The sequence below is a fragment of the Diospyros lotus genome, chromosome 6, assembly GCF_014633365.1.
Source record: "Diospyros lotus cultivar Yz01 chromosome 6, ASM1463336v1, whole genome shotgun sequence".
Taxonomy (NCBI): Eukaryota; Viridiplantae; Streptophyta; class Magnoliopsida; order Ericales; family Ebenaceae; genus Diospyros; species Diospyros lotus.
The window spans coordinates 14,258,549-14,272,394 of NC_068343.1; the positions used below are offsets into that span (position 1 = coordinate 14,258,549).

Below are 13,846 nucleotides of genomic sequence, written 5' to 3' on the forward strand. Positions count from 1 at the left end.
TCACTTACCTCTCTAGCCCATATGCTAACAGCAACATGATTTTTAAAACTCTTTAAAATAGATGGATTTTCAGGGCCTCCTAAAAATGGTCCAGCAATATCATCTGGAGCAATAGTAGATGGCTGCTCTGGAGCACTAGTAGATGGCTGCTCCGGAGCACTAGAAGATAGGTGTTCTGGAGCACTAGAAGATGGCTGTTCTGGACCCTCTACCCTTCTTCTCCTCGCGATGCCACCACCATTGCGGTTGACAATGGCGATGATGGTGGCTGCCATCGTCACCGATGCCGCCATGTGCTTATTAAAAAAAGAAATAGAAATAAAAGAACAGAAGGCGTACCTGTTGTAGTCTCTGGATTTCTTCTTTCTCGCGAAAACAATGGCCGACAATTGTTAGGGTTTGTGTGAGAAAAGTGAGAAATGGTGTGGCTGTGGCTGTGATTGTGAGGGTATATTTGAAAATTTGTGAGTTGTAAAGAGTAATTCTCGTGGCTGTATAGAGTAAAATTAAAATTTTAGTTGACCGAGCTGTGAAGAATAATTTATAAGGCTGCCAATAGAATTTTTCTTTGTCAATCTGTGCGTCCATGCGTACGTGTACCATTATCCCTTCCTCAGTTGGCTTCGACCCCAAACAACTCAAGACCCACTTTCTCTTTCTCCATAATATACATATAGACGTAGTTTCTGACAACTCTACACTTTGTGCAGTTGCTGAATGTACCTGCACGTGTAAGTTAGCCTCTAGAATGACGAGGCCAGTTTCCAGATGGGCGTGGCTGTGGTGCTTCTTGTCGTTGCTGTTGTTGGCCGCGGCAGACCCACAGATCAACCTCCTGCAGAGGGGTTGCAGCCAGTACAACGCTTCCAACCTCCCGAACTTCTTCGCCAACCTTAACACCACTTTCTCGGCGCTGAGGCGGCAGCTGGTGACCGAGAACAAGCGGTTCGCGACGGCGGAGCAGTCACGAACATCGGACCCCGTCTACGCCATGGTTCAGTGCAGGGACTACCTCTCCTCAGGCGACTGCACCACCTGCTACGACGCCGCCGTGTCTCAAATCCTCAACTGCTCCGGCGCCAACGGTGCTCGCGTCGTCTACGACGGCTGCTTCCTTAGGTTAGTTTTATCATTAAAAGACTAGGATTAATTACCAATCATTTTACTAATTTCTTCATGAAAATTCAGTCATTTTTAATTTCCACACTCTGATCACAATGCTACAAAATTGGAATTAACTGACCAGGTTCGAATTAAGAATCAAGAGCAAGCAGATAATATATAACAAGGTTTTAAACTAATAGTTGTGATAAGACTTAATTAAACAAGCTACTCTATTGATAATCTTCATCATCGCCGTGGAGGCATGCACAGGCCGAAAGAATCAGCCCAAGTAATACTTTTGGGAGGATGAAGACAAGCTAGCCTCTCCAAAAGCAGATTTAATTAAAGGGATATATATATATATATATTTTGTAACCCAATGAAATTGTAGTCAATAATTGAAAGAAGAATTGGAATCCAACCCAAAACCGTTAGATGTCCACCTCCATTCTCATTTAATCAAGCTATGGGTGGCTCTGCGTTTTCTTGGCAACTTTCAGCAATAATGAATCCGCAGAATCTTCTGTAAAATCTCAAAGAATCCATCTATTATATAAGGAAATCAAAATTAATTTAGATGATCAATAGTTGAAATAAGTTCACAGCCAGCACACAGGAATTTCCTGCCCTGGCAGCTGATCTTGACCAACATAAACAAATAAACTTGCTCCTTCCTCATCCACAAACGTCAGAAACAATAAAGTTTTTACAAAATTGCTGTGTAATTGGTGTTCTTTTTTTAATTTTTTTCCTACATATTCTGTCTGTAGTGGGTTTTTTCTTCTTCATAAAATAATATAAAACAGTCGCATCATTTTTGGTGTCTCCATTCCACCCTTTGTATGAAGGTTAATATTGTCAACATAAAACCAATTTTTTCCTCTACTCTCTTAATTCCGGGTAGAATAAAAAAAAAAAAAGATTTGGAATGAGAATAGAAGGAATTTTTTTTTTTTTTAATAGAAGCTAGAAGGAAAGGATTTACTTTGTAATATTACTGTTCTTAATAGAATGATGCTTACATTTGTATTTAACTGTGTTTCTTAGAATGATACAGAATTTTCAAGACATAAATAGCTGGTTTTACGTTCCTAATTAAAATATATGTTGTAACAAGTAATTTTGTTTGGTCTTCACAAAGGTATGAAAGCAACAGCTTCTATGACCAAACCACTCTCCCAGGCAATGTAGGAATCTGTAGCAACAAAACTGCATCTCAGCCAACAGCCTTTGAGGCAGCTGCAAAGGGGCTGCTGGCAGATCTTGAAGCTGCAACCCCAAGGATTAAGGGTTACTTTGCTGCGGCAAAGAGGGAAGTGGTGGCTGGCGGTGACGGCCCGGCTGTGTATGCGGTGGCGCAATGTGCGGAGACTGTGAGTGAGAGTGGCTGCCAAGCCTGCTTGAATGTGGCATATGACACCAACCTTCAGAATTGTCCTCCTGATGCAGAGGGCAGGGCTGTTGATGCAGGCTGTTTTCTTAGATACTCTGACACTGCCTTCTTTGCTGATAACCAGACAACTGATATTAGTCCCTTTCTTGGAGGAGGTATGTATATGTATAATCCCTCTATACACAAAATGAAAGGAAAGTTATATTCTTACAGATTTTTTGGACAGAAAATTTTGCAAGCAGTGCAGTTTTTGCTGTCACGGTGGATATATATTGTTTCATTTCAAATAAAAACTCTGATCTGATGGACATATCAAGCTTCAATCCTACTATATAGGGTTAACTACATGAGTTTTTTGTTGTCGCCTCAATTATACTTTCAGGATGGGACTGACATATAATTTTAGTGTTGCTTCTGTACAAAAATTCCACAAAAACTTCATCCACTACCCCTCATAAGTAAGATTCAGTAACTGATCAACACTTATCAATTGTAGGTATGAAAATGTGAAAACGTGAATATATATGAAAGGAAATATTCATGGAATTATCTTGTGATTAATTATGTATAGTGTTAAAGCTAAAGTCAACAATTCAAAGGGAGGCTTGAGAAAAGAAGAAAAATGAGCCAAGGTGGACAGACAAAAAGGCAAAGAAAAATTAAGCCCAAAAAGCATGACATCCATTAAATATAATAGAAAAGATGAATTAAAAAAGCATGCAGCAAATGACTGCTGCTATTGAAAAAGCAGCAGCCAAATTGAAATATTCATGCGGCGCCTCCCCTGTTTTTTTTCAAGAAGTGTTCCTTTATTTCGGCGCTTACCTTGAATTAAAGAGCTGACGGCCAGCTTATCATAATTTGGGCGTCAATAAATACAGACCCCCAAATTTTCTGTAGCTCAAAGGAAAGTAGAGAGAGAGTTAAGTGAGAAGAAAAATTCTCTAGTGTATACATAATTGGGTTGTGGTTTTGTAAGTAGAGAGTGTTTATAAAAATATTGTGTATATATATTGCAGTAGCTCTATAGATGTATGAGAGTTTTCTAAATCACGTAAAATTCTTGTGTCCATCTTTTATTATTTCGTCCTTATTATTACTTGTGTCTCATCCTTTCTCTCCACATTCCTAACAACTAGTATAAGAGCCTGACTTGAGTGTTGATATCTATTTATTGTATGCTCTGTGGTTGCCATTATAATCTTTCACACCAGAAAATAAGTTAGATTATTAATTACTCTTTGGAAGGTATTGGGTACCATTCACGAGTACGAGGATAGTATTAACACATAAGGATAGTATTATTACTTGTGTCTCATCCTTTCTCTCCACATTCCTAACAACTAGTATAAGAGCCTGACTTGAGTGTTGATATCTATTTATTGTATGCTCTGTGGTTGCCATTATAATCTTTCACACCAGAAAATAAGTTAGATTATTAATTACTCTTTGGAAGGTATTGGGTACCATTCACGAGTACGAGGATAGTATTAACACATAAGGGGGTACTATTCATACGTACAATTACTATTCATGTGAACAGTGGTAGCTACAGTGAAACAGTGAGATTCAAGTAGGAGCAAGGGCATCTGTGAAGGATTCATGCAAGATTGAGAAGATCGATGGTTCAAATTTCAGATTTTGGAAGATGCAGATGGAAGATTATTTGTACCAAAAAGATTGTACTTGCCACTAGACACGAAGCCACAAACCATAAACGACGAGGAATGGAAGGTGTTAGATAGCAAAGCCCTAGGAGCAGTTCATCTCAATTTGACAAAATATGTTGCCTTCAATGCCAAAAATCAGGATACAACTATAGGATTCTTAAAGCTCTCCCCAACATGTACGATCGAGCAACCCATGAGATATTTCTAATTAAGAAGTTGTTTAATTTAAAGATGCCAAAAAATGATAATTTCAAAAAACATTAATACTCCTTTAATGAAACCAAGGATTAATTAAAGTCAGTGAAAATTACTTTCATTGATGAAGTTGAAGCCGGTGCTATTCTTAGTACTATGTCAAAGAGTTGGTAGTCTACCGTACAGTCAATCAATGCTTCTTTTGGAAAAAATAAAATGGTAGTCTTAGAAGTAGTAGACATGATCGTGATGGAGGAAATCAGAAGGAAAGAAGAAAGTTCCTCAACTTCGACATCAACATTGAATGTGGAAAGTAGAGGCAAAAACAAATTTAGAGGCAATTAGCATGGTTGATATAAGTCAAGGAACGAAAGATCAAAATCCAAGAGACGCCAATTCAACAAAAGTAAAAATAATGTTGAATGTTGGAATTGTGGAAAAATGGGGCATTTTCAATCTGAATGTAGAGGTCCAAAGAAAGGAAATGACGAACAGGCCAATGCAAACGTTGTGTCAAATGATTCAGATGATGCTTTCATATGTTTTATGGAGAACAAGACGGAATCTTGGGTGCTAGATTATGGGGCTTCATTCCATGCTACCTCAAACAGGGAAATGTGTGAGAACCATGTCTTAGGAAATCTGGAAAATGTGTATCTCAGTGATGATCCAGCATGCGATGTCGTTGGTCAAGGAGTAATATAGATTAAACTAAATGGATTTGTATGGAAGTTGAAGAAAGTGAGACATGTACCCAATCTAAAAAAAAAAAAAATTCTAATTTCCATTGGACAATTGGCAAAAGATGGTTATGTAACAACTTTTTCTGGAGACACCTGGAAGATTTCAAAGGGAGCTATAACTGTTGCTCGAGGTAAGAAAATAGGAACTCTTTACACAACGATGAATGGAAGTTGCTCTATTGCAGTTGTAGAATGTAAAGAAGATTCAAATATGTGGCACCAAAGGCTTGGCCACATGAGTGCAAAGAGGTTGAAAGCCATACATTCAAAAAGGAAACTGTCGGGATTGAAATCAGTGGATATTGATTTGTGTGAGAAATGTATTTTCGAAAAGCAAAAACGCATGAGTTTCAAGAAAGTAAGCAAAACTCTAAAAGCATCAAAGCTCAAGTTGGTTCACACAGATGTTTGGGGACCAACAACAATTTCATCAATTAGTGGTGAGTAGTGTTTTGTTACTTTTATTGATGATCTTCCAGGAAAGTATGGGTATACTTTATCAGACAAAAATATGAGGTATTCGAAAAAATTAAAAGATGGAAAGCTATGGTGGAGAATGAAACTGGTTTGAGGATTAAAAAGCTACATTTTGACAACGGTGGAAAATATGAAGACATTGGGTTTAAAAAGTTCTGTTATGAGAGTGGGATCAAGCTCAAAAGGATTGTGCCAGGAACACCACAACAAAATGGCATAGCTGAACGTATGAACAGAACATTGATTGAGAGAGCCAGAAGCATGAGTCTACATGCAGGGTTGCCCAAACAGTTCTAGGCAGAGGTAGTCCACACGGTAGCTTACTTACTTAACCATGAACCATCAACAACCTTAGATTTCAAAATACCAAAAGAGGTTTGGACTGGAAAAGAGGTTAGACTTTCACATTTGAAAATATTTGGTTGTGTCTCTCACATGTAGATTAGTGAGAATTCTAGGAATAAACTTGATGTCAATTCACTTAAATGCACATTTATTGGTTATGGTGATGATGAATTTGGTTATAGATGTTGGGATAACCAAAATAAGAAAATCATTAGAAGCAGGGATGTAGTTTTTAATAAAACAATCTTGTATAAAAATAGAGACATATTATAGTCCACTAGTCTAAAGGATCCAAAACCTATTTACTTTGAGCCCGATGATGTCCCAAATAGTGTCACCATTAAAACATGTCAAAATCCTCAAGAGAAGGAAATTACATGACAAGTTATTGAAGAGCCATAAGATCAAGTTCCTATGTTAAGAAGATCCAGTCGATAACATGTACCAAATAAGAAGTACTTGAGCTAGTTACTACTGACAGATGGAGGAGAACTTGAATGTTATAATGAGACATGTTAGGTAAAAGATGCCAACAAGTATGTAATACCCCATGTTGCAAAGTGTTAAGTAAGTTCAAGGAACTGAAAATCAATTTGAGAATTTAGTTAACTAATTTTCGAATCGAACGGAGAGAGTACCTTGGATCTTAGATTTTTAAGGAAAATAGTATGGTAATGACAAGTAATACAAGTTTTGATTTTAGGCATCAAAAGAAGTTGGATCGGGAACAGTTTCCGGTACAACTATCTACTAGGTTGAGAAAACCGAATGATCGTAAGGGATGTAATACTCGAGATTTTTAGATTCAAATATTTGAGGAAATATGATGTTTTAAGGGATTGTAGATGTTTGGAGATAAAAGTTTAATTTCTGAGCCAGGGGCAAAATCGTAATTTTTGAGATTCGAGTAAAAGTGTAATTTATCCAAAAATCAGGGGCATTAGCGTAATTAATCCTTTCTTCGAGGACTAAAATGCAATTAAAAATTGACTTAGGGATCATGTTGAAAAGGGTCTAAGTGCAATTATGTAAAAGTTCGGGTCAAAGTGTAATTATTGAAACCTTTTTACTAGGGCCATTTGGGAGATTCAGGAAAACCATCATAAATGATTTTGGAGATAAGAATGAAGTTTCATGATGATATTATAGATAAGATGAAGCATTATGATGACGTTAGAGCTAAGATGAAGGCTCATGATGACTTTAAGGATAAGATTTGATTAGATAATATAAGATTTGGATTTGGATAAGATTTTGTTGGATATGATTTGATTTGGATAAAGATTTGATTTGAATAAGATTTGATTCGGATAACAATGATTGCATAAAATCTTAGAAGATTTAGAATGATTGCAGAAGATCTTAAAAGATTTATAATGATTGTAGAAGATCTTACAAGATTTTGAAATGATTGCAAAAGATATTAGAATATTTGGAATGATTATAGAAAATCTTAGAAGATTTACAATGATTGCAGAAAATCTTAGAAGATTTGGAATGATTGGAAAAGATTTTAAAAGATTTGAAATGATTTCAGAATATATGTTTCTTGGTGGCTAAGTTTCCAAAAACTATAAATAGGGGCTCATGGCTAAGGATTCTCTCATTTGAAATTGTGAGAAGTTCATGTTAGACAAGAGTGCTTCGGGTTTAGGGGATAAAGGGCTTTTTAAGCATACGAAAAGTATCACACACGCAGAGCACTTGGGCAGCGCGTGAGGACGTGTAAGGAGGTGGTTTGGTTAAAAGACTTGAGGAATTGCACGAAAATTGAGATTGGGCACAAGATTCGAGGTGTTCTGAATTTCGTTCAAGGTGAGTGTTCTACCTGAAAACTTGGTTTTAAGTTGTGAGTGTTCATTCCCAAAACTTGATTTATTGTGCTCGTTCTATCTGAACATGTGAAGATTTCATGCAAAATGATTTTGTGCATTAAAACGGTAATCGGTGACGGTTGATTTTATGAGGGAGGTTCGTCCCTAAATATTTTGAACGTGTGCATTGCATTTTATAAATGTTGTTTATATGATGCATTGAATTGTGAAATGTGGCATTGTCTTGAGTTTTGTGTGTACGTATGGAATGTCAGCCTCAGATGTTGTCTGGATAGTATAGCCATAATTCTCCAAGGGCGTGACGGAATAATAGGGGTATTTGATACTGGTGTGCATGTCAGGATAGTCGTCTTGGTTTCTGTGCCAGATCGTTTGGTTAGGGAAGTTGCACTAGGACGACTAGATGGTCCATACAGTGTTGTTCATGTGGGATATCAGCCTAGGATGTTGTCTGGATAGTGTAGCCGTAATTCTCCAAGGGCGTGACTGAATAATAGGGGTATTTGATGTTGGTGTGCATGTCAGGATAGCCACCTTGATTTTCGTGCCAGGCCGTTTGGCCAGGGAAGTTGCACTAGGATGACTAGGTAGTCCATGTGAAATTTTGGAGTTGGGATTGTATGGTGGTTCTTGGATGCTTAAGGTGGGAACGTATTTTGGTGAGATGCGTTGGCAGCCCCATTTAAGCTAGAATCGCGTTGTGTCGTCGAGTCGGTATGGTGGCATAGCTTTTAGAGAAATTGCTCTTTTCCCGTGGTAGGGTTAAGCGCGTGGGATTCTCTTGGGCTAGGGCTTACCGGGTGTATTGGTTTATTTCATGTCTTGCATTCATTCATGAAAAATGTGATTTTGAACTCTCACTTAGATGATTCATCATCTAATTTGGACTATGTCCCTGGAATATTCAAACGTTCTAGGTGAAGGCAGCGGTGCAAAAGGAAAGGGGATTGCCGAGAAATGATGACGATTAGTGGATAGTTTACTTTATGTCATTTTCAGTTATGTTGTTTATTTTGAAAACATCATGTAAACGTTGGCTCAGCTTTATATTATAAATAAAGTGGTTTCAGTTATGACCTGTTAAGGTTTCGATCTAGCTTCCGCATTTGTGTTGGTGAACCTGTCTTAGTTATTGATGGTTCATAGTTGATATATTGAGAAGGTGTAACGGGATCTTCGGAGAACGGTTTATGTTGAGTTTCTGTTGTTTGTTGGAAAAAATATATATATATATATATATCCCCGGAATCTTACGTTACGTAACGCCCTTCTGGGAATTGGGGTGTTACAAAATAGGAGCTTACAATGGAAGATGAGATGAAATCTTTTAAATCCAACTAGACCTAGGAGTTAACAAAGCTACCAGCCGGCAAGAAAGCTTTGCAGAACAAATGGGTGTACCGAGTCAAAGATGAGCATGATGGCTCCAAGAGATACAAAGCAAGATTGGTGGTTAAAGGCTTCCAACAGAAAGAATGTATTGACTACACATACATCTTCTCTTCAGTTGTCAAGCTGACTACCATTCAGTTAGTTTTGAGTATTGTAGCAGTAAAGGATTTGCATCTAGAGCAGTTAGATGTGAAGATAACTTTTCTCCATGGTGATTTGGAAAAAGAGATATACATGCAATAATTAGAGGGTTTCACAGTAAAAAGCAGTGAAGGTCTGGTGTGCAAGTTGACTAAAAGCTTGTATGGTTTGAAACAAGCACCCCGATAGTGGTACAAGAAATTTGATAGCTTCATGCAAAACAATGGCTTCCTTAGATGCAATGCTGACCACTGTTGTTACTTTAAGAAGGTCGATTCTAGCTTTATTATTTTGCTACTTTATGTTGATGATATATTAGTAGCAAGAGCTAACAAAGATGAAATCAACAAGTTGAAGAAACAACTATTTAGTGAATTTGAGATGAAAGATTTGGGTCCAACAAAGTAGATACTTGGGATGAGGATTAGTAGAGACAGGAAGAAGGGTACCTTACAATTATCTCAGGCAAAGTACGCCCGCAAGGTCTTGTAGAGATTTGGTATGAATGATGCCAAGCCAGTTAGAATGGCTCTAGCTAATCACTTCAAGCTATAAAAGGAGCAGTGTCCAAAGACAAGCGTAGAAAATGAGTAAATGGCTAAAGTTCCATATACCTTATCCATTGGAAGTCTGATGTATGTCATGGTCTATACGAGACCAGATATTGCTCATGCAATAGGAGCAGTTAGCAGATTCATGTCTAATCCAAGCAAGCAGCATTGGGAAGCAGTAAAATGGATACTGAGATACCTGCGAGATACTAGCGAAAGGTGTCTATACTTCAAGAAATGTAAGCTAAAATTGCAAGGTTATGTTGATGCTGACTTCCCTGGAGAAGTAAACCATAGAAGGAGCACTACAGGATATGTGTTCACATTGGAGACTACAACAATTAGCTGGATTTCTCAGTTGCAAAGGATTGCATCTTTCTCTACAACTAAGGCAGAGTATGTAGCAGTGATAGAAGCAAGCAAAGAGCTTATCTGGTTACAAGATTTGTTAGCAGAAATGGGTTTCAAACTATAAATGAATATGTTAGACAATGATAGTCAAAGTGCAACACACTTGGCCAAGAATTCAACATTTCATTCAAGGACCAAGCATATAGGACTCCGTTATCATTTTATTCGAACATTGTTAGAGGATGGAATGGTAACGCTTGTGAAGATACAAGGTTGTAGGAACCCAGCTAACATGTTAACCGAGACAATCACTATTGAGAAATTAGAGCTGTATACAACTCTAATTGGTTTTCGAGAATAAAATGATCAAAATGAGCTACTGTATTGTTTGGGTATGAAGATAAATTGAAATTAGTTTTCAAGTGGGAGATTGTTAAAATTAAAGTCAACAATTCAAAGGGAGGCCAGGAGAAAAGAAGAAAAATGAGCCAAGGTGGACAGACAAAGAAAAGTTAGGCACAAAAGCATGTCAGCCATTAAATATAATGAAGGAGAAGAATTGGAAAAGCAAATGGCTGTTGCTTTTGAAATTAAAGCAGCAGCCAAATTGAAATGTCCATGGGGCGCCTTCCTTGTTTTTTTGAAGAAGTGTTTCATTTCGATGCCTACCTTGAATTAGAGAGCTGGTAGCGAGCTCATCACAATTTAAGGGTTTATAAATACAACACCCCCCCCCCCCCCCCCCCCCCCCCCCCTTCTCATTATTTTCTCTAGCTAAAAAGAGAGTAGAGAGAGAGAGAGTTAAGTGAGAAGAAAAATTCTCTGGGTGTAATTGGGTTGTGGTTTTGGAAGTAGAGAGTGTTTGTAAAAATATTGTGTATATTTTTTCTCACATAGTGAAAATACTGCAGTAGTTTCTTAGACGTAGAGGAATTTTTCAAACCACGTAAAATTTTTGTATCCATCTTTTATTATTTTGTCCTTATTATTATTTGTGTCTCTTTTTTCTCTCCACATTCCTAACATATAGGAGGTTCAAGCAACAAGAGAGCCATCATCGGAGGAGTGGTTGGAGGCGGAGGAGGCCTGCTTTTGTTACTACTTGCAGTTACTATATGGTATCGACAATCCAGAAAAACAAAGGCAGCTCCAAGAGGTGAAACAATTAATAATATCTATTTTTACTTCTTCCCACGCATCAAATTTTTGTTTATAATTTTGTGATTGTACCTTGGAACCAGCTAATATAATAGGGGGAAGTGAGCTGCAAGGGCCAGCGGAATACAGTTACAAAGATCTGAAATCAGCAACCAGGAATTTTAGTGAAGAAAATAAACTAGGAGGAGGAGGTTTTGGTGATGTCTACAAGGTAATTAATTCCCTACATGTTAGTTCACATATACAATGCCGTCTGCAATTAATTCTCTAATCTTAATTAATTGCATGTTCTTCTAAGAGAGAAATATCAACCTGTCCTTATTAATAAGTCACTGAACAGGGAGTACTGAGAAATGGAAATGTAGTAGCAGTGAAGAAGTTAGTAATAAGCTCCGCAAGAGCAAAGGCAGATTTTGAAAGTGAAGTGAGGCTCATTAGCAATGTTCATCACCGGAACCTCATCCGACTTGTCGGTTGCTGCAACAAAGGGCCAGAACTCCTCCTTGTCTACGATTACATGGCAAATGGAAGCCTTGACGAGTTCTTATATGGTAATATTGTTTAAATTATTGAATGTATTGCACCTGTCAGAAGGCGAGTGTATATTAGATTTCAACTTCATGTGAAAATGTTTGGCATTCCTAACAGGAGAAAAGCGCGGTGTCTTGACCTGGAAACAACGGTTTGGCATAATTTTTGGCATGGCCAGGGGCCTCGCCTATCTACACGAACAATACCATGTTTGTGTCATTCATCGGGACATAAAGTCGAGCAACATCCTACTAGATGATGACTTCCAGGCCAAAATTGCTGATTTCGGGTTGGCAAGGCTTCTACCCGAGGATCAAACTCATGTGAGCACAAGATTTGCCGGCACCTTGTAAGTTATAATGAACTTTATTCCGGCACAATTTATACTCTGTTCACCAATGTTAAATTACTTTTCACTTGTATGTGTTGGCCATATTTTCTATTTCTCAATTTTGTTTCAAGTTCGAAGCAATCTTGCAGATCAAAAGAAAAATGATGTGCATCTCTTACTTGGATTGGAATTAGAAATCTGTCAAAGGAAAAGAAATACTAGAAGATGTTCTTTTCTTCTTTTTAATTTTTATAGAACTAGTCCTTTAATGGGTTTATAAGTACTTCTCATTTGACAGGGGTTACACATCACCGGAATACGCCATCCATGGACAGTTATCTGAGAAGGTTGACACCTACAGCTTTGGTGTCGTCGTGCTGGAAATAGTGAGTGGAAGGAGGTGTACTGATGTACAGGAGGAGCCTCTCACCGAATATCTCCTTGAACAAGTAATTGCTTCATGAAGCCATAAACTCAGTAATTAATCTTTCATTCGAGTTCAACATTGTATACAAAAATTATTATAGAAGCTCATACAAAAAAGAAGATAGATCATTAATGAGTTGGTAGCTGACTGTCTTATTTGTACATTTGAACCATATATGTTTGAGAAGGCTTGGAAGCTGTACGACAGTGACATGCATTTGAAACTGGTGGATAGTACCTTGGACCCAAATGAATACAGAGAAGAAGATGTGAAGAAAGTGATAGAGATTGCTCTGATGTGCACTCAGTCGCCGGTTTCTTTGAGGCCAACAATGTCTGAAGTTGTGTTGCTTCTAAGCGAGCGATCAATGGAGTTCAGGCGGCCGACAAAACCTACCTTCATCGATAACGAGAGGAGGATTCGGGGGGATGCATCTACTTCTACTGCTTCGTCCACATCCAATGCTACTGCCTCTTTTACTGAGTTCACTGGTCGCTAGCTAGCTAGCGTTGCTCTAGTTGATTTCTGGAACATTGTGAATACAGCTTTTTGATCGATCTTCAAAGCCATTTTAGCACCAAAACCTTGTGTTGGTGAACTCCGAAGTTTATATATGTGATTCTTGTAATAATGTTTGCAGGACCCTTAGTAACTGCAATGTGAATTTGTTTGAAAAATGATGTTACTTTGCTAAAGTTGCTGCCTCTGTTTTATTTCACTCATTAATATGGAATAACATCAGCTTAAAGGGACAGAAATTTCTGGGTTAATTTGGCTATGGTTTCATGTACTGCTTTCTTCTTCTTCAAGGACCCCTTGTGGGTAGAGTTTAATTTTACATAGAACTCTTATAATTTAAATTTAATATTAATTTGAGGCATGTTAAAATTGACGCCATCTAATTTAATAAACTTTATCAACAGCGTTAAACATGAAACTATAACTGAATGGGCGTTTAAATAAAAATAAAGTGCATAGAACTTAAATACTAAATTTAAATAGAAACTCTATAAAATGACTAAAATCACATAAAATTTGGTAAAATTTACCCTACTTTTTTATTTCTCTATTACATGTGTTAATTATGTGATTCAAAATGTTTTTTTAAATTGAAATTTTAATTCTTTTAAATTTGCAATTAATTCATGATTTCTTGTATTTAAATTTGTTGAGCATTTGTATCTTATTTTTGGCACTAATTT

The 13,846-nt window shown here is 37.4% G+C and overlaps 1 protein-coding gene across 1 annotated transcript; it reads left to right on the forward strand.

Moving 5' to 3' along the window:
• Positions 1-600: 600 nt before the first annotated feature.
• LOC127804081 (cysteine-rich receptor-like protein kinase 2) lies at positions 601-13,414 on the forward strand. The gene is made up of 8 exons (XM_052340809.1): positions 601-1,119; positions 2,246-2,652; positions 11,228-11,353; positions 11,439-11,566; positions 11,696-11,906; positions 12,004-12,235; positions 12,516-12,666; positions 12,832-13,414. Exons 1-8 carry the CDS (start codon positions 749-751, stop codon positions 13,141-13,143), a joined length of 1,938 nt encoding a protein of 645 aa, XP_052196769.1. The 5' UTR covers positions 601-748; the 3' UTR covers positions 13,144-13,414.
• Positions 13,415-13,846: the final 432 nt, after the last annotated feature.